This window comes from Amblyraja radiata, chromosome 12 (genome assembly GCF_010909765.2).
Source record: "Amblyraja radiata isolate CabotCenter1 chromosome 12, sAmbRad1.1.pri, whole genome shotgun sequence".
NCBI classification, from domain to species: Eukaryota; Metazoa; Chordata; class Chondrichthyes; order Rajiformes; family Rajidae; genus Amblyraja; species Amblyraja radiata.
Genome location: NC_045967.1, coordinates 32,532,172 through 32,554,488, shown reverse-complemented (window position 1 = coordinate 32,554,488; position 22,317 = coordinate 32,532,172). Strand labels below are relative to the sequence as shown.

Here is a 22,317-nt window from a genome sequence, read left to right as displayed (position 1 = left end):
TGAGATTCCTATCCATGATTCCAGGTAGCCGGGGTGCAGAAAATATAATTCCCACATCTAACTTATCAGAGGCCCTACCGTTGTATCCCTGCACCCACATCTCAAAAAGCTCCAGACCAGCCATGCTGAGGACAGTCGCCAGCTCTCGGACACCACCTCATACCAACCCCTTGTCCATGACCCCCTGAATGAACACCACACCATCATCTCCCAGACGGTTTCTAATCTCATCATCTCTGGCAATCTTCCCTCCACAGCCTTCAACCTTATTGTACCCCAATCTGCACAACCCACTTCTATCTCCTCCTCCCTAAAATCCACAACTGGCAGACTCCTGCCCCACTGAACGCATCTCCACATGGCTTGATTCCATCCTATTCCCACTTGTATAGTCCCTTCCCACCTACATCAGAGACACCTCACACGCTCTTCAACTCTTGAATAATTTTCAATTTCTAGGCCTCCCATTGCTTTACCTTTACCATGGACATCCAGTCCCATTACATTTCCATCCTCCACATGGAAGGTCTTAAGATCTCTCCCCAATATCTGTGAAATATCCCATGTATGTCTTATTTGAAAGCTCAAGAGAATGTGACATCTTCCAGTGATTTTATTTTATCAAGATTACAATTATATTGCCTTAAACTAGTAACAAATTATGATTGGTATACTTCAGTTTTGGAAAATAATACTGTTGACTTTTTAAAAGGAATGGCTGACAGGCCAGATGTAATCCAATAATTATACACTTTTTAACTAATGTCAATATGCATTACCGCTTTGTGATGATGGTGCGCGTCACATTGTTGGACCCATGTTGTGAAGATCTGAGTCTCGTGATTTCCTAAAAAAAAAGGATATTGTAAATTATGAATAATTCATTTTTGGAATTTCAGCCATAAATCTTTATGCTGGAGAACTCTTAAAATATCATTCAATGTCCAGCCGCGCATATTCCCTTTAGATTGAGAACAGTTATCAAACATTCTTGCCATAGGTTTCCTGCTTTAGGAACCCTATCAGAGAAAAATAAAATTGTTATGGTTCAGGCATTTGTTTCCTGCCCAAACAATATCCATCTCCTGGTTTCGATTAAGTAATACTGTCCATGCTAGCCTCCAACAGAATTGGAATAACATCCTCATACATGACAAGAAATGACCATTTCAAGCAAGAGGAAGCCTGGTCATCTCACTGTTTGTCAAAGTCTCCTCGGCAGTATCTTGATTGTGACATTGATCTGAAACTTAACTGAACAGTTGGTCAGAGATTACCAAAGAAGATGGAGTAGAATAGAATAGAATAGAATAGAATGCAATTTATTGTCATTCAAACCTAGGTTTGAACGAAATATCATTTCTACAGTTTACAACACAATCCAAGGCCCACACTTAACACAGTTTACATAAACATCCATCACAGTGAGTCTCCAACATCTCCTCACTGTGATGGAAGGCAAAGTCTTTATCTCTTCCCTTTGTTCCTTCTCCCGTGGTCCAGCAGTCCAACTGCAGTGTCGAGGCGAACTGGGGCTCCGATGTTAAAGCCCCCGGCGGGCGATGGTAAGTCCTGAGGCCATTTAAGCCCCCGGCGGGCGATGGTAAGTCCTGAGGCCGTTTAAGCCACGCCGGGCGATGTTAGGCCCCGTCTCCATGTCCTTAAACCCGCGATTCCAGCGGGAGAAGTCGCCGTTGCGGAGCTCGAAAAAGCGGTCTCCCACCAGGGACCTGCGAGCTCCCGATGTTCCCGTCCACCGGGTCTGCGGCCGGTGCCTCCGAACTCCAAAGTCGGGTCGCAGCCGCACGCCACCACAGCTCTTCCCGCTCCGAAGTTGGCCAGCTCCGCGATCTCAGTTCCGCAGGCTCTGCAACTGGAGCCCTCAGATTAGTCCCGGCCGGAGGTCGCTGCCGACTCCACGATGTTAGGCCCAACGACATCCGAGACCCGACAGGGAATAGTCGGGTCCCCGCACAGGGAAGGGATTCAAACGGTTTCCCCACAGCCCCCCCACCACCCCCCACATATACACAGCTAAAAAAAATAATAAAAACTGACTCAAAGACATACATTTAACAAGACAAAAATAAAAAAAGACAGACGACTGTAGTCGAGCCGCTGCCGAGTGGGCTGAAAGGAGCAGATGATTGAAGCGAGAGTAGGTTACGAGGAAACTATCCTTAACAATGGCACCCACATAGAGGAGGTAGGTGGATGCCTTGGGTTCTCTAGTAATAGCCCAGAGAGGGTAAAGCTCTTTGACTAAAGTTGAAAAATGTCACAACCGTCCAGCTGAGACCTGCTTCAGTATTCTCATTCTCATGAGCCACTAAATGTGCAGAGAAGTATGCACTAATGCTGTCAAACATTCTCTTAATATCACTACACCTATAAGTAGGTTCCAAGGGAGCATTTAATATGTATGGAAGTGCTGACAGTTGCTTTTGTCTGCTGTCTCCCTTTCTAACCTGAGAATGGCCCTCCAAGCTTAAGTGTTTAGGTATGCTTGATCTAACTCAGCAATTATTGCAAAAACAACAAATGCTTAGTAGCTCTCTTAAATTGAAGATAGAGGGGAATTATTAACACTACCTAATGATATCAATAAAAGATTTGCTCAATTTTACCAGAATTTATACACATCCAAAACGCTAATAGACAATAATAAAGTTTCAGAATTCCTGGACAATTGTAACCTTCCAAAACTAGAATTGAAGGAACAAGAGGAACTGGGAGCACAAATTACATCTAAGGAAATAGAAGACACAACAAACACACTAAAGAATGGAAAAACACCAGGACCAGACGGATTCAGTAATTAATTTTATAAATGTTTTTACGACATAGTTACACCACGTTTACAGAAAATGTATACATATGCTTTTAAAGAACACATCTTACCTGAAACACTAGCAGAATCAACGTTTACATTAATACTTAAAAAAGATAAAGATATAGAAGAACCAGGCTCATATAGAGCTATTGCTTTGTTAAATACGGATCAAAAAATATTAGCGAAAACACTAGCTAGAAGACTAAGTAAATATGTTAGTAAATTAATAAACGAGGATCAAATGGGATTTATACCTAAGAGACACTCATTTAATAACCTGAGACGTCTCCTTAACATAATGCATTCACACACCTCAAGAACAAGAGTTATCTATCATTTCATTGGACGCAGAAAAAGCGTTTGATCAAGTAGAATGGGATTATATGATTAAAGTATTGCAAAAATTTCAAATGGGAGAGAACTTCATCGCATGGATTAAATTATTATATAACAAACCTACGGCTAGAATATTAACTAATAATATACTATCTACGAAATTCCAATTATCAAGGGGCAATAGACAAGGATGTTCATTATCACCGCTGTTATTTGCTCTGGTAATTGAACCTTTAGCTGAAAAAAATCAGAACACACCCGGATATTTACGATTATAATACAAAAATTCAAATAACATAATATCTTTATATGCCGACGATGTACTACTGTACATCACAAAACCGCAAATCAGTATACCAAACATATTAAATCTAATTGAGGACTTTGGATCTTTCTCAGGATACAGAATAAACTGGAACAAAAGTGAAATTATGTCGATAAAACCGAAAGACTCAACACATCTCTTAAAATTCCCCTTTAAAATAGCCACAGAAAAATTCAAATATTTGGGATTGAAATTACTAGAAACTATCACGCTATGTTTAAAGCCAATTACAGTCCCTTACTTAAGAAACTAAATAATCTAATCAAATTCTGGAAAACGCTCCCGATGTCTTTAATAGGTCGAATAAATGCTATAAAAATGATCTTTTTACCACAAATCCTATATTTATTTCAATCAATACCTATATATTTTCCAAAAAAGTTTTTCAAAAAATTGGACTCAGACATTACAAATTTTGTATGGGATTATAAATCCCACAGAATACAAAGAGCACACCTTAGTAAACCAAAAGAGATGGGTGGTCTAGCGCTCCCTAACTTTATGTACTATAATTGGGCAGTAAATATTAAAAATATGATTCACCTGCTGGACAACTCTGCCCAGCAGGTGGACTGGATTGTAATGGAGAGAGAGGACTGCTCTCCGTGTAATACAGGAGCGACTCTCCTCTCACCAATGAATCTGAATAACAAAAATTACAATAAAAATCCAATTATACATAGCACAATTAGAACTTGGAAACAAATAAAACAGAATCTAAAATTAAGAAATCTATCTCTTTTAATGCCAATAGTCAATAATCCGTCATTTAAACCTTCCACTATAGATAAATCATTTACACAATGGGAAAGAATGGGAATCAAAATGCTCGGAGGCTTGTATGAATTTGGAAAATTATTATCATTTCAACAATTACAACTGAAATATAATTTGAGAAATAATCAATATTTTAAATATCTTCAAATCCATGACTATCTGAAAAAATACACAAAAGACTATCATAACATGCCTCCAGACTTACTGGATGAAGCAATGAAGACAAAGGCTGAATCAGCAAACCTAATATCATACTTATACAACACTATTTTAAATATAGAAATACCTACAACTGATGGTATTAGAAGAGACTGGGAACAAGAACTAGCTATAAAAATTTCAAAAGAGAGCTGGGATAAACACTTACTATATGTGCATAAATGTTCGATCAAAGTACGACATACTCTAATTCAATTCAAAACATTACATAGACTATACTATTCAAAAACCAAAATAAATAAACTTTTCCCCAATGTCTCACCCATTTGTGATAAATGTCAGTCTCAAGAAGCTACCATAGCGCACTCTTTTGTTTTTTGTATAAAAATCCAAAAATTCTGGAACGAAATATTTGAAATCTTCACAAAATTATTTAAAATAAAACTTGTACCAAAAGCTGAATGGATTATTTTTGGAATAACGGAAGGTAGCCCCGAACTAAACGTGTTTCAAAAGAACCTACTTAATTACGGGCTAATAATGGGAAAAAAGCTTATACTCAAATTCTGGAAAAATGCTCCTATACCAACAAATGTGGATTTCAAACATGTTCGAAACATTACACCTGGAAGAGATGAGACTCCGCCTAGCAGGCAAAGCAGACCACTTCCAAAAGACGTGGTCTGCATTTATGGAAATATTACAAGCATAAGGTGCAATAGTAATTTAAAAAATAAATGGTGCCAGGATCTGCTAACGGGGGGTAAAAAATACGGTTGGTATATCCTTTTTTGCGGAGTTTTGTGTTATAATAGAGCGATTGTTTCTTTTTTTTTTTTTTTTTCTTCTTTTCTAGGGTCTATTTCCTTTCTTTACTTCCTTCTCTAACTTCTTTTCTAAGGGGCTTTCTTTTCCCAACACTTTCCTGCACCTTCACGACTCTTTTTCACTTTCCTTACTTCTTTTATTTCTTAAAGCTCAAAATATGAAGTGGTACAACAAATGTAATAAGATATATGTGATGTGTATTACTGTACTTTATTGTACTTCTAATAAAAATATTTAAAAAAAATAAAAATTGAAGTCTGTTTTGTTTATTTAAAAAATGGGTATTAATAATGCCAGAATGTCTCATTATGGAAGGATAGCTAGAGACTGACATACTATGCTGAATTAAGTGATGCAGATTGACCTTACTGCAGTAGTCTACTGACAAATTTAAAATATCTCATTACTCCAGCTTGCTGGACTTTTTTTTGTTTTTATACCATTTATATTTGCTTAACGTTTTAAATATACATTTGCACTCATTTTTACATTCTTGGAAAAGATGACAAATCCATTCTAGATTATAAAAGATCTAACTGCACTGTGCATCGACTCCACAGTCAAAAAGGCCCAACAGAGGATGTACTTCCTGCGGTAGCTGAAAAAACACAATCTGCCACAGGCAATGATTGTCCAATTCTATACGGCCATCAGAGAGTTTGTCCTCACCTTCTCCATCATAGTCTGGTTTGGCTCAGCCACCAAGCACGACATCCGGAGGCTGCAGCGCATCATTCGATCAGCCGAGAAGGTTGTTGGCTGCAACCTTCCCCCCATCGATGAACTGTACACTGCAAGGGCCAGGAAGAGAGCGGGTAAGATCATCTCTGACCCCTCTCGCCCTGGCCACAAACTCTTTGAATCACTTCCCTCTGGAAGGCGACTCCAGGCTGTCAAAGCCACCACAGCCAGACATAAAACAGCTTTTTTCCACGAGCAGTAGCTCTACTCAACAGCCAAAAGCCTGTAGCATCCTTGTGCTCTGGTATTTTTTTTCCCCATTCTTCACATGTTTAAATTATAATGTTTTATTTTTAATTGTCTACTGTATATCATGTTGTTATTTGCGAGCAAAGCACAAAGGCAAATTACTTGTATGTATACATAATTGGCTAATAAAATTTATTCAATTCAATTCAATCTAGTTTAGTTTAAAGATACAGTTTGGAAACAGACCTTTTGGCCCACCGAGTCCTCACCAACCAATAATCACCCGTACACCAGTTATGTGTTATCCCACGTTCGCATTCTACACACTAGGGGCAAATTAAAGAAGCCAATTAACCTACAAACCTGCACGTTTGGAATGTGGGAGGAAACCGGATCACCTGGAGAAAACCCACATGGTTACAAGGAGAACGTACAAACTCAACAAAGGTAGCACTCAAGGTCAGGATCGATCTGGGGTATCTGGCGCTATGAGGCAGCAGATCTATTGCTGCGCCACTGTGCTGCCCCACTTGTTGATAGGCAAGGTTACAATCAGCACTGGTTACTGAATGCTGCCTGAAATTATATCCATAGGCTGTAAAGTAGCACTAATTCATGAATTAGAAACATGCAGCATCAAGACAGCTTCCTGCCGCAGGGTATAGTCAGGTTTATGTGTGTAATGTCTATAGGTTTTTACTGAGGTATTTGACTCCCAGCAAGTAGTGATTAAATTATATTATATTTATAAATAGCCAACTCTTTTTATCTTCAATTATAGGCTACAAATGTGCCTGCTTACCAAAATTATTTGTCAATGACAGCAGTATTTATTTTCAACCAGTGAAAGCAGGCACGCCACCCCAACAGCCTCTATTTGTTACAGACCTTTTCTTGCTTTTCAGTTGCAGCTAGATTATCATCAGGGATGGAGCTCAAATAAGAGTAATATTTCCGAAGTGAAGTTATAATAGGCTGAATTACACTATTATGTTAAAGTCCTGAAGGTACCATCAGTTGGCAAGTTATCAACAGAAGTGCTTCATATCTGGTTGCAAACCTAGACGTGCCTGTAAGATCATCTAAAATTGACATGACTGGACCATGAGCTCAGGGAATGCAGCATAACTGAACACCATGTTCTTAGTTTGCTGGGTCAAAGCTTAATAGACCACAATGCTTCAACAGGTAGAAAGCACTATGCATTAATCATCACAGTAGTTTTATACATTTCCCTATAAACAGTGTAGGTATGTTACAATACTTACATTCAGCGGCGCTGCAATTCTGCCACTGGCCATGTGCGCGATTTTGGCGCGTTTGAGGGGGGGGGGGGGGCGGGGTTAAATTATTAGTTTAGGTAGTTTTCACTACCTGGTCCTGTATTATATTTTGTTGGAGTGCAGGTTTTGGCTGAGGAATCGTCCCGACGGCCTTTTTTTTTTTTTTTTAATTCGCCTGACAAGTTATTCGCTGGAGTGATTTTAAAATCAGCTTCTGAAGTCGTCAATGCCGACAACGGGGCCGGATTTTACGTAGGGGACAGGTAAAAGAAAGTAGTTTATTTTTATGTATAAAAGTGTTTCTTAATTCATGTATTTAATTCACATTTAATTTTAAGCAGCGAAACGGTGATTTTTTCCCCATGAACGAACCGACAGTGTATTTGCTGCCTATACGGGTTTAAATCCACCGCAACCGCAACATTACAATTGATAGCGTTCCAGAAAAACCCATTCGCAAGTTGATTTAAATGGCCATTAATTTACAGGTATTAAACATTAAATTCCTTCCATTTGGCCTATAAACCCATGACAATGAGATTTAAAAATTATGTTATATTTGTGAATTCTTGTGTGAATGTTATTTGGACACTTAGGCTATTTAAAAATGTTAACCTATTCTTAAGAAATGGATAGATGTTTAGATCTAGTAATTGAATTTAGTAATTAGCTACAATTGGGTAACTAACTAATTATATGCTTTCATTTCAAGTTATCTAAGTAAGATTGTTTCATATTTGTTTCAGAATGCTTCAATCTATAATAACTGAAAATTTCTTTCAGTTCTCTTAATTTTTAAAAAAGTTATGGGCTTTTGTGTTAAGTCAATGAAAAAGCAATAGGGAACAAGATGCTAATTTCCGAGTATGAAAATGACCATAATTCTTTTAATACTGAAGATATGAAAGTGAATTAGGTGTCAAATTAAACTTCTTTTTATGCTTTATCTGATGGGATAAATTACAGACTTGATTTTTAAAATCTCAAAATGTTGTAACATTGCTAAACAGTGGCAGAACTGGCATGGTGTTTGGGTTGAGATGGGGTATGATACACAATTTGGGGCCGTTAGATACTATTGAAATATCCCAAAAATACAACAATAATTTACAAACCTGGAGGGGAAAGTATTCATATGATTTAAGACGCATAATATAATTTTGTACAAACTCTACAAAAATAATCCTAATCCACATCATATTTTCAGACAAAATCCAAGAGAAAATAGTTTACAGATATTACATCACTGTTGGATTTCTCCAGATGTTGCTGCTAAAACCACAAGGGAGATCAAGAAAAAGCAGCAGAAATTCCATACCACTGAAAGCAAAAACTACAAAGATAGCAAGGAAATTGTTCGGCACGGACTTGTAGGGCCGAGATGGCCTGTTTCCGTGCTGTAATTGTTATATGGTTATATAAATAAATTGGATAGGCATATGGATGAGAAGGGAATGGAGGGTTATGGTATGAATGCAGGCAGGTGGGACTAAGCGAAAAAAGTTGTTCGGCACGGACTTGTAGGGCCGAGATGGCCTGTTTCCGTGCTGTAATTGTTATATGGTTATATGGAAATCAAGAACAAAGCCTTGGAATGAGGCAGAATAAGCTGAAATGTCACATCTGCATTTGGCCAATTTACAGATCTGCTGCAATCTATTTGAGATATAAGCAGAGTAAGTTGCAACAAAATACTGCAGTTGCTGGAAATCTGGAATGTAGAATAGAAAATACTGGAAGCAACTAAATAAATCAGGCAGCATCTATGGAGTGAGAAGCAGAATTAATGTTTCAGCTCGATAACCTTTTAATCAAAACTTGCAGTTCCAGTTGAATAACTCTACAGGGTAAAACTTGTCACACGTTAGAATTTACAGTTTATTAAAACTAAAGTTGTTAGCAAAGCCTGGACTTAATTGAATTTCCTTTATTGTCATTCAAACAAAAATAAATTTCATACCATGCAGTCATGACAGCAAAAAGCAACAATTAACACAATTTAATTCCTCACTGTGATGGAAGGCAAAAATTCTTATCTCTTCCCTGCTTCATCTCCCGTGGTCAGGTAGTCAAACTGATGTGTCGAGGTGATCGAGGCTCTTGATGTTGAAGCCCCCCGGAGGGCAATGGTAGATCCCGCAGACGATTAAGCCGCGCCGGGTGATGAAAGGCCCTGCGACGGGCCGATTCAAACCCCGCGATTCGGGGCGGACGAAGTTGCTGTTGCGGGAGCTCCCGAAAGTCGGTCTCCAACCAGGGACCTGCGAGCTCCCGATGTTACTGTCCCCAGGGCCCGTGGCCAAAGCCTCCGAAGCTCTGAAGTCGGGTCACAGCAGCAGCAGCGACACCACAGCCTCCGAAGTCAGCCAGCTCCGTGATGGTAAGTCCACAGGCTCTGCGACCGGAGCCCTCAGGTCGATTCCAGTTGGAGGCCGCCAGCTCCACCATGTTAGGCCTCAGCGACAACGGAGACACGACAAGGAAAATATTGCGTTCCAGTTGAAGGAAGAGATTTTTAAACGTTTCCCCCACCCCCCCCACATATACACAACTAAAAATAAACCAAAACATACCTCTAACAAGACAAAAAGAAGACAAAAGAAAAAAAAGACAAATGGACTGCCGGCGAGCCGCTGCTGCTTGGGCAGTGGCGCCACTCCGGATGGCAGCAACATGAAATCAGGTAGTTCCAATGTTGCTCAGTCTATTGCCAAGAAACAATTCTTGCTTGGTGGTGATTTTGCACTCTACATATGGGGAAAAGATGTAGTCAAAACCCATGCTGGCACTGGGTATCTTAGAACACAGCAACTTTAGTCCAAAACCACAATACTGGCCATTGTCCTGCGTCTAATTCTACTGATTCATTTGGATGCTTATGTGACAATGTCAAAGAAATCAGATACAAGCAATGTGATCTTACCTCATTCTTCTGTTGAATAATGGAATCCTTCTCACTCAGATTGTTATTGTATTGCATTAATTTAATTTCCATGCTGCTGCTACTGTCTTGTCCGGATGACATTTCACGTTTCATATTGCTGATTTGGGACTTAAAGAGACCAAGACGTTGTGAGTGTATAAAAATGCATATCCATAGCTCAAATGAACAATATAGCATCCTCTTAAAAACAACATTGCAAAGACACCAGACAGCACCAATTTTTACTCATTATTTTAAAGAACAGTTATAGTGTTATTGTTTCTAAAAGACATACATTTTGTTTTCAAAAATATTTGCTACATTGTGGTTTCACCATGTAGAAATTATAGCTGTGTTTAATCTGTAATTGTTAGAGACATCAGCCAAACCTTAGGCTTACCAAAAACAACTGTTTGGAACATCATTAAGAAGAAAGAGAGCACTGGTGAGCTTACTAATCGCAAAGGGGCTGGCAGGCCAAGGAAGACCTCCACAGCTGATGACAGAAGAATTCTCTCTATAATAAAGAAAACCCCCAACACCTGACCGACAGATCAGAAACACTCTTCAGGAGTCTGGTGTGGATTTGTCAATGACCAATGTCCGCAGAAGACTTCATGAACAGATATACAGAGGCTACACTGCAAGATGCAAACCACTTGTTAGCCGCAAAAATAAAATGGCAGTTTGCCAAGAAGTACTTAAAAGAGCAACCACAGTTCTGGATAAAGGTCGTGTGGACAGATGAGACGAAGATTAACTTATATCAGAGTGATGGCAAGAGCAACCTATGGAGGAGAGAAGGAACTGCCCAAGATCCGAAGTATTATTAGTAATTCATTCCACTTTTTTTTCTTTTTTGGCATTTGTAATTCTTTTTTTTTCTCTTTCTCTCTCTTTCTATCTATATAAAAAAAAAAACTAGAAGCAGAATCAATCCACAATTGAAAATTTTAATAATGTATGATTGATGTACATGAAAAGTGTTTTACTATAATGTTTGCTTCTAATAAAAATATTTAAAAAGTAAAATAAAATAAAATTGAACCCCAATACAGAACTGATTATCTTCGGATCAATGGAAGACGGATGTAAGCTGGACTTAGTTTCAAAAATGTCTACTTAATTAGGGCTTAATAACAGCAAAAAAAATTATACTTATATTCTGGAAAAATGCACCCACACCAACGCTCAAAATGTGAATTTCAAACATGTTGGAAATGTTACACCTTGAAGATATGAGATTCCTCCTATCAGGCAAATGAGACCAATTCTTAAAGACTTATTACAAGCATGTGGTGCAGCACAACATTAGAAATTAATTGTTTCAGAACCGGGGGGAGGGGAATGGTAAAGATACGAAGGAGGCATATCCCTTTCAATATCTCTTTTTTTTTTCTTTTCTCTTTTTCTCTCCTCTATTCTTTTTCTTTTTGCTTATTTCACATCACCTTTTCTTTTTCGAGCTATATAATATTCTCTCTCTCTATATTTCTTGCTTTTCTTAATCTTTTTTTATACTATTAAATTTAAAATAAGTTGTACATGAAATGTAATATGTTATTTATGTCATATTATTGTACATCACTTCTAATAAAAATATTTCAGCCCCCTGATTTCTATTTTTCACAAAAGGTGGCCATTGTGATCTATGAATTCTACTGGCCTGATGTGATAGTAACTGCAACTTCTCTTTCTCAGATACCTAGTCCAGCCCCACATACCATCAATTGAATTTGACTCCCCCCATCATCCTCTCTGGCAGTGCATTCAAGATCCAAATCATTCATTGTGCAAAATAAAATTCTGATATCACCTTTGGTTCTCCTGCCGATTCTATGACTCCAAGTTCTCCTTCATTCTATGACCCCAAGTTCCTGACCTCCCAGTCAATGGGGGGAAAATGGTCAATATTTAATCTCTACCTGCAAGATTTTAAATAACTCCACTGGATTTCCCTACAACGTTTTCTGTTCTGAGAATAACCACCGCAACCTCTCCATTCTATCGACAGCTCCTTGAAAGAAAGGCTGCATTAGTTTCCTGATAACTTTGTAATAATTGGCTATCTATATTTTAATTGGCCTGCAGATTTCCATGACCTTAACATTGATTTTCAAGTAAAGTAACATTTTAATACACCAGACACGAACAATGGGAGAATCAGTTTCCATTTTACCTTTTCAATTTTATGACCAATTTACACCCACAGATAGAAGTTCCCTGGCAAGAGCATTGAGGCTAATTTGATAGATCTTCCAACCAACCCAGACACAATCTCCTCTAACCATGCGGTAAGATTTTACAATTTTCAATAGGAGCTAACGGCATGAAATTAATTTCCTTACCCTCAAAACAGTGATTTCCTTGTCCTTTTCTTCACGGAGCTTACTGACCATTTCATAGTAATTGTTTGAAATGTCAGTGGTAAATGTTGCAGTGGATGGACTCTTCATTAGCTGTAAACAACGAATAATATTGTCAGTGTAAAAACATGGTTGGTAGCATGGATAGTCGTGTGGCATTTTGAAAAATTATCTCAGGTACGATCTCTAGAGAACATGGATAGGTTTTATTAGGTTAGGATCCCTCTTCAGAAAGCTATTATAGATGGGGGGGGGGGGGGGGGGATAAAATATAAGGATAAAAGAGGCATGAAATGTGAAGTTAGAGGAAACCAAGAGGAATTGGTGGAAAAGGACAAGGGGAAGGGTAAAGGGAGAAATGGGTGTGCATCCAGGAGGAAGGAGCAGGGGTTGTTTGTAAGTTAGTTACCTAAAATTGAATTCAATGTTTATGCAGTTCGTTCGTAAGCTTGCCAAGCAGAATACAGGGCTGTTTTTGTGTGGGATAGTGTGTATGCGGGCTAACTCTGGCAAGGAGTGGGCCCAGGACAGAAAGTCCAGTGAGGGAATGGAAGGTGGAGTTGATTAGCACTCGGGAGATACAGCAGGCCTTGGCCAACCGAGCTCAAGTGTCAGCGAAACGGTCGCCGAATCTACGCTTGGTCTTGCTGATGTAAAGGAAGCTCATCAAGATCACCAAATGCAGAAAATGAGGTTAGAGGAGGTGTACAAAAATCCCTGTCACATGTGGAAGAATTCCTGGGGACCCTTGAAGAATGTGAGGGAGGAGTATAAGGATAAGTGTTACATCTCCTGAAGATGCAGGGGTCCACTATCCATGTGCCACTTGCCAGGATTTGTCCCCCACCCCGCTTCCTCCACTCTACTACAATCATCTAAAGAAGGGTCTGAACACAAAGCGTGCCTATCCATGTTCTCCAGAGATGCTGTCCCTCTCTTTTTGATAAACTAGCAACTATAGTTCATTGTATCTTCATTTAATATCAAAGAAGTCAGACTATCTTCATTATCATTATATTTTGTGCATGCAGTCAGTACTCATTCGTTATGGTCATAATCATACCACAAGAGGCATTTCCTAAATGTGCTAACCTAATTGATTTTGTTCCAAAGACTACTTCATCCCCTATTCCCAAATTCTATTACATGGACTTTTACTTAGCCCTTCAACCTTGACAAATGTCACTGAAGATCACCCACAAACAGGTGCTGGACATTCAGAATTTGTCCAACTCCTGAGGCCTCGTTCTTTTTTCCCCTTGTTAACTGTCCATATCCTTCAAATTTCACCCGGTGAAATGTTTCGGGTTAACCTGACATCTTGCATAAAAGGATGCTCCCAAAGACAAACGGATACAATCCAAAGCAGATAAATGATTCATTATCACTCCAGATGTGTATAGTGAGGCAATTTAAACCAAATCTCCTGCAGAATTCTGAACTCATCGACAGCCATTTGTGAGTAAGCTACACCATGAGTAAAAAATATAGCCTAGGTCTTTTGTATTTTAGCAGCAGAAATGTTTGCTGATCTGTTGCTATTTAGGATGAATGGTTATTTTGTTAATAGGACACTGTGATAGTTTTCAGTGAGGCAAATAATTTTACTAATGTTACTAATCCATCTCTCATTAGTGAAGCCAGAGCTAGAATCACAGAATATCAGAGAATAAGGAAATTATATATATTTTTTTAATGTATAGCAACTAAGTGTACATTCAGCCATTTGTCATGAAACATCTTTTTCACCACCAGCCACAGGGAGAGATCTCGAATTTGGCCTTAGGAGTTGCTACCAATTCTAAAAATCTCCGATGATAGAAAATACGTGCTCTAGCATTCATTAATGTGTGTTTGGGCCAGGCTATGTTTCTGTGCAAGCAATTTTGTTCCCTTGCCAGCTGCCCAAGCCAAACATGTTCTAAACAATAGGCATACTTTGATGAACTAATTGACAAATACAACTTTGAGGATTTCAACTACCACTAATCTAAAACGTAGAACACATGCAAGGGAACCAGGTTATAACCCTTACAGAACAAGAATTGCTGTCAACATAAAATTAAATCACCATAGACATTGTGAGGGGTTTGTAGACACAGGATATGTAAATGCTGCAGTAACTCAGCTAATCAGCCAGTATCTCTAGAGAATGTTTTGGGTTGGGGCTCTTCGTGAAATGGTTGCGTATCGAGGTAGGGCACAGGAAAGAAAGGAGGAAATAAAGGGAGAGAGGTAAAATAGGGGAAGTCGAGTTACCTAAAATTGGAGATGACACAAAGTAACTTCCCAAAGATGAAACTGTATTTAACAGCTTTTCCAATAATGAAACAATCAGAGTTATTTCAAGAGCAGGGGACAGTGTTGACATTTGCTATACTCTGCTGCTCATTTGATTTCAAGGTCAAGGTCTGGTTATTGTCACATGTACCAATTTCGGTACAGTGAAATTCAAATTACCATACAGCCATACTAAAAAAAAGCAACAAGACACACAACAACATAAAGGTTAACATAAACATCCACCACAGTAAATTTCCCATGTTCCTCACTGTGATGGAAGGCAATAAAGTCTAATTCTCTTCCTCGCGTCAGGGCGATCGAAGCTCCTACGGCTTGAAGTTCCCGAAGTCGGTCTCTGACTAAAGACCGCGAGCTCCGTGGTGGGGCTCTCGAAATCGGTCTCCAGCAGAGGTCGCCAACTCCTCGATGTTAGACCGCAGTGAGGACGGAGATACGATACGGAAATAAATTGCAACTCCATCGAGGTAAGAGATTAGAAAAAGTTTCCCCCAACTCCCCTTCCCCCACATAAAACAAGCTAAAGAACACTAAAAACATACAATTAACACATACTAACAAACAACAAAAGAAGGAAGGCCAGACAGACTGTTGGCGAGGCAGCCATTGCTGGAGCCACCCGGTGAAACTAAAGAATGGACCAGGAAATGGCACCACCTTTACAGCCAAAATATATCAATGAATGTTTAACCTATTTTTATTGATAAACATATTAATTCTTGGTATTATTTTCATGGAATAGTGATCTAATCTTTGGAATTTAATTGTTGTCCGAGTGCATAATGAATTTTGCCTATTTGAAAAATCAAAAGGCATAAAACACATTTATTAATTTTAGAGATATGCTTATTGATCCTTCATTTTCAAAGTAATTGAATTCTTAATTTACTATGATCCCAATGCTTCATGGTTTTGGGGACCAAGTGCATTAACAAACTTTTGTATCGCTAATAATATCTTACCCTAAAAATCACCTTGTATTTGTTTGAGAAGCAAGCCCTAAGTAAGTTCTTGCATTAGTTTATCAAAAGAACATAAAATGAGCAGATTGAGCAGATTGAGGAGGGGAAAGGAACTGGGAAAGTGGAACGAAAGGTGTGTTCAGGCTCAGGTGATGGGAGAGCAGGGTGGATGAAAGAGAGGATGGGTTACTGAAATTGGAGAACTTGATGTTCATGACATTGGGTTATAAGCTACCAAGGTGCTATTCTCTTGTGCCTTATTGCATAAGCAAATATCTAAGATACTTACACTCAAGGTCTAAGTGTAACAGTGGGGCATACATGTATATTTATATGGTTGCAAATATATCAAAGCTAGACTTCAAATGCATCATATATCTATCTATCTATATTACTAAAAGTCTGTTCTTGACCGGTTTTGGCCATCTCTGCTGCGATTTCCAAGAGAACGCCGCCACCTACGGCCGTCATTTTTGGCCACCTTGCTCAGAGCCCCCCTCCGCCGCATGTGTGCCGAGGATTTTTCCCGTCGATTAAAAATGACAGAGATATTAATGTTTTTACAAAATTCCCCATTCTCTCTGCTGCCCCCGCTGGCGGCAGGGGGAGAGACTATAAAACCAGGAAGTGGTGTGCCTCACTCACTCTTCAAGATGCAGGAAGGCAGAGGATCACGTTTCTCTGAGCTGTGAATAACACTGAACACATGTCTACTGAAATGTAAGTGCCCTTAGTGGTTCTAAAATGCTTGCAGAATGTGTCTATTGGTTCTAAAGCTTGCAAAAAAAGTGTCTATTGGTTCTAAAGCTTGCCAAAAAGTGTCTCTATTGGTTCTAAAGCTTGCAAAAATATGTCTATAGGTTCTAAAGCTGGCAAAAAATGTCTATTGGTTCTAAAGCTTGCAAAAAGTGTCTCTATTGGTTCTAAAGCTTGCAAAAAAATGACTATTGGTTCTAAAGCTTGAAAAAATGTCTATTGGTTCTAAAGCTTGCAAAAAAATATCTATTGGTTCTAAAGCTTGCAAGAAAAATGTCTATTGGTTCTAAAATGGTTCATACTAGCGCTCCAGAAACCCTCCCCCCCCGATTGGCTTGGCTTGGGTGTGTCTTGAAATTGAAAGGCACTACTTCCTGCAAATGATGGCTTGAGAGCTTTGGCTTGAAGTTGAAAGGCCTACTTATGCAAAAGTTGCTTGGTGACTTTGGTTGAAGTGAAAGGCAAAATTCTATGTGCAAAGGTGTGCTGTGAGCTTGATTGAAGTTGAAAGGCACTATTACTGAAAATGTGGCTATTGGTTGAAATGGTTCAAAAGGCACAATTAACGCCAAATTGGTGGCTATGAAGTTGAAAGGCACTACTTACTGCAAATGGTGGCTTGGGTGTGGCTTGAAGTTGAAAGACACCACTTACTGCAAATGGTGGCTTGGGAGCTTTGACTTGAAGTTGAAAGGCACTATTTACTGCAAATGGAGGCTTGGGAGCTTTGGCTTGAAGTTGAAAGGCACTATTACTGCGAATGGTGGCTTGGTTGCTTTGGCTTGGTTGAAAGGCACTATTACTGCAAATGGTGGCTTGGGTGTGGCTTGAAGTTGAAAGGCACTACTTACTGCAGATGGTAGCTTGGGTGCAATGGCTTGAAGTTAAAATGCATTACTTACTGCAAATGTGGGCGTGGGTGCATTGGCTTGAAGTTGAAAGGCACTACTTACTGCAAATTGTGGCTTGAAGTTGAAAGACACTACTTACTGCAAATGGTGGCTTGGGTGCTTTGGCTTGAAGTTGAAAGGCACTACTTACTGCAAATGGTGGCATGAGGTTGACAGGCACTACTTACTGCAAATGGTGGCTTGGGTGCATTGGCTTGAAGTTGAAAGGCACTATTTACTGCTAATGGTAGCATGAAGTTGAAATGCATTACTTACTGCAAATGGTGGCATGAAGTTGAAAGGCACTACTTACTGCAAATGGTGGCTTGGGAGCTTTGAAGTTGAAAGGCACTACCTGCAAATGGTGGCATGAAGTTGAAAGGAACTACTTACTGCAAATGGTGGCTTGGGAGCTTTGGCTTGAAGTTAAAAGGCACTACTGTAAATGCACTTACTTCCTGTTTGCACTGTATATTGATTTTAGATAAAACGCTACCACTTATGGCTGTGCATACTAGCCCTCTGGAAACCAGTCCCGTCAGCCCATAACACCCATACTAGCGCTCCAGAAAGCCCCCCCCCCCCCCAACTGGCCACCAATATTAGAATTGGTGGAGAGGTGGAATATTGCGTTGGATGACCAGCCCTCCTGTGTGATGCTGGGACCCAACGGGTCCCACTTAGTCTAGTATATATATAAAACTGAAACAAGATGAATTCATCCTAAAATAATGTGAAAAGCTATTAAAATAAACACCCAAAGAAAATTCAGATGTGGAAGGGAAATAATTTGATTTCATGAACAGTTTTCTGTACTTTGTTCATTCGCCAGGCAAACATTCCCTCCTTTTTCCTGGTGGATTCTTGTTCCCTGCGAGGTTATAGTGGGCTACACTTATCCTTGGGTGCTATCTCAGTTTAAATCATTTTGGAGGAGGAGTAAAACATCACGGTCCTGATATTCATAAGAAATGCCAAGTGTAACTGTGGGATTTCTCTATGTGTGTTGTGAACGTCATGACAGTTCCTTGCTTACATCATCCAACTGTGCACTGTCATAATCCCAGAAGTAGACCACAACTTCCTGATTGTGCTGAGAAATCTACCTCCTCCATCTAATCCATTTTAGACCTGGTACAGATTTACTGCATTTATTTGAAATGAAGAATGGCTGCAAGTGAAAAAGGTAATTTATTTTTATTTTTATTTCTTTAATTTGTAGATTATGTACATTGCTGGGAAGACCACCATAGATTGTCCAACTCTACTTGCCCTTGCAAAGGTGGTGGGCCACCTTGAACTGCTGCTGATCTTCTGGTGAAAGCACTCCCACAGTGCTGGTGGATGGAATGTTCCTGGGCTTAGACCAAGTGAAAAAGAAGAACAGTAGTATATTAACAAGTATGTTTGGTGTGTCACTTGGAGAGAAACCTAGTTGTGGTGATACGCACATTTGTTATTGCCCTGGCCTTTCTCAATGGTAGAGATTGGGGGTTTAGAAAATATTATAAGTAGCTTTGATAAGTAAGTAGAGTGTGTTTTGATTTGACTGTTGTTATTGTACACCAATGGTTAAAAAAAATGTAAGTGGGCTACTTTGGGCTGGATGGTTTTGAGCTATTAGGCAAGTGTAAGGTATTCCATCATCCTTCTGACTTATGCCCTACAAACAAAGGAAAGGCCGTGGTGTCTCAGATTGCGAGTCAATCTTCAATGCATACCCAGCCCCTGAGCTGTTGTTGCAGCCAGTGCTCAGGCAGCAGTTGCGTTGTCTATAATGATATTGGATATTGGCAGATTGATAGTGGGAATGTGATGAAGATAATGCTATTGAATGTCAAGGTTCAATTATGTAATCTAAAGGTAATAAACCCTATTAATTAAAATAATTTAAATACACTTAATTCAAGTATTTTCTATTGCTTAAAACATGTTTTTATTGTGTTTGAATATCTCTTACATTCAACTTGTTGGACATTCACAATCTTAATTTAACTTGCCAGCCTGTTCACCCTGGGGCATGGCTTATCTGGGTGCCAAATCATTTTAGTGCTCAGAGGTTGCTGCTCTTCTCACTCAGCAAGTTCTCACCAGGAAGATTCATTCATGAGGGCAGGGGGTTGGCTCATCACTCCCATTAAATTCTGGCCTTTCACATGTTTTATTTTATCTTGTTATTCACTCAAAAATCATAAAAACGTGAACCACAAGTGGATAACAGAGCAGATGTCCCCTTTGACAATGACCAACCAATGAATGGATACAATGTATCACTGGAAGAGATTGTCTTCGCTTTCCTTTACTTGAAAAATATTTGCATACTTAATTGCATAGAGATGTCCTTGTCCTTACCTGCTGACGAAGTGACTCGTTATCTTGTTCTAGAGCTCTCTTGCTGAATTCCAACTCTTTCACGCGGAATTCCTTATCTGCCTCAGAATTTCTCAGAGTTAACATCAAATCCTCAAGGGATCGATGGCTTGAACCATTCTCTTTTATGGTACTCTAAATCAAAGGAGAGACACCATGGAGATTTATGCCTCTGTAACATAATTTTCTATTCACATTCAACACTTAATTTTGTAATACAGCACACTGTCAACTAATCTAACAAAACCCATTGTAATTATCAAACTTTTGCAGTTTTGTTCATGTGAAAAATGTTGACGGTTGTTTGTGAAAAAATAAGCACTTTGTGATACCATTTAAAATGCCTAGCATTTTTGTCACCAAAGGCCAGCATTTAGTACCACTCACAACTGCCATGGACATAGTGATGGTAAGGTGCCTTGTTGAACCACTGCAGCTATTGTCTCTGCTGCTGGTCTATGACACACAGGATTGCAACACAGCAATGATGATAAATGATGATACAATGATGATATCTGTTGGTTGGTTAGCCCGCAACAAAAAGCGTTTCACTCTATGGGCCAATAAACTAAACTGAAATTTTCAAGTTAAGGTAGTGGAAAATGTGGGGGAAACCTGCAGGTGGTGATGTTCCCATTTCTTGGTGCCATTGCCCTTTTTTGGTGGTAGAAGTCACACATTTGGGGGAGTGCTGTGGGGTAGCCTAGGGTATATTAGTTTGTGGATGGTACACACTGCAGCCACTGTTTGCCGGTAATGGAGGGGAAAATTAAGATTGCATGACATTCTCCTCAAACCCATTAATATACTTGAACAAAGGTTCTGCAGTGCTATATTTTTGTGGGTCAGCACTTCCAGTTAAACGACTGGTGAGGCTGAGCTTGTGTGTCACCACTACAGTTTAAATATCTGCACTGATTACATTTTATGTTCTATTTTTACTGCACAGACATCACTGACAGGTGATAGATCGTCATAACAGATAAGCAGCAATATTACGATTTCCCAAGCAGTAGGATGGGAACAATTTTGCATTTAATAAGTTATACCTGGTTTATTGCATAACAGTCAGCAGCCGTCAGTTCCAGCTTTGTTTTTGTATCCTGACCTCTACCTGCAGCTTCCTGCATTATTGTAATGAAATTTTAAGATTTCTTGAAGTACGAGTAATAAAATGTAGTCCCAGAGAAATCCAGGTGGTCACAGAAGATATTGTGCAATTCCACACAGACAGCATCAGAGGTCAGGACAGATCCCAAGGCACTGGAGCTGAGGCAGCAGCACTGCCCTTTCTTTGCACCACTCTGCATATCATTAATCATCAACTACCATTTTCAAATTACCTGCTTGCTCTAACATTGAAAAGTGAACACAACAGTAAAACATAATCACATTACTCTACCTGCAACTGTCGGTTGTTCTCTCGTACGGACTCCAAGAGCTGTGAATATTCTGTCATCTTTTGCGATTTAAAACCCAAGTCTTTTTCCAGCATTTCCTTGTCTGTGGCAAGACTCTGTAGAAGAAAAGGAAGGGAATATATTAATAAAAATGAAAATATGATATTGATGGGTCAAGTATAATTGACATCATGATGTAACATTAATACTTTAAATGTATTTGTATTTATTATAGAAATGAAAACACATACATAATGTCTGTAATATTTGAACCATTTGATTTAATTGAAATTTGCAAATGGCAACTCTAGTTTACAAATTCCTCTCCATGATTTGTGCCTCAAGCTTGTGTTTCCAATAAAGTATGCACTATCAAACAAAATTACATAAGTAAAATGATTCATCATAATCAAACTGAATGCTGGTCTCTCTTTCACCAACAAAAAATGGTCTTGGGCAAGGGACACAAACAAAATGCTAGAGTAGTTTTCAGCAGGTCAGTCAGCATCTATGGAGCGAAATAGACAATGTTTTGAGTTAATGTTTGAAGAAGGTTTCCGACATGAAACACCATCTGTCCATTTCCTCCAAAGACGCTGCTTAAACTGCTGAGTTCTTCCAGCAGTTTTTTGCTAGCGATTTATGCAGCTGCAGTCTCTTGTGCCTACAATGTATAAAAATCCTTCCATGCTTAAACATGCTCAGTAAAATGGGGTATTGTATAGAGCAAATTTCCAATGTGCAAGACTTATGTTCCCATATTATAACAACTTGGACACTTTGTATCATTTGACATATAATTTATGGGCTATTAGCAAAGTCACATGCATAACATTAACTTTAAATCCTAGATAGCAGGCAGGTGGGACTAAGGGAAA

General features: G+C 39.1%; 1 protein-coding gene across 2 annotated transcripts in view; it reads right to left on the bottom strand.

Moving 5' to 3' along the window:
• Positions 1-22,317, bottom strand: part of pof1b (POF1B actin binding protein) — an 83,395-nt gene that overhangs the window by 4,787 nt on the left and 56,291 nt on the right. For both annotated transcript variants that reach the window (XM_033030412.1, XM_033030413.1), the window contains exons 10-14: positions 21,442-21,555; positions 20,022-20,174; positions 12,743-12,853; positions 10,395-10,523; positions 780-847 (exon numbers count right to left, since the gene is read on the bottom strand). In XM_033030412.1, the coding sequence (XP_032886303.1) occupies positions 780-847; positions 10,395-10,523; positions 12,743-12,853; positions 20,022-20,174; positions 21,442-21,555 (575 nt within the window). The remainder of the gene's footprint in view (positions 1-779; positions 848-10,394; positions 10,524-12,742; positions 12,854-20,021; positions 20,175-21,441; positions 21,556-22,317) is intronic.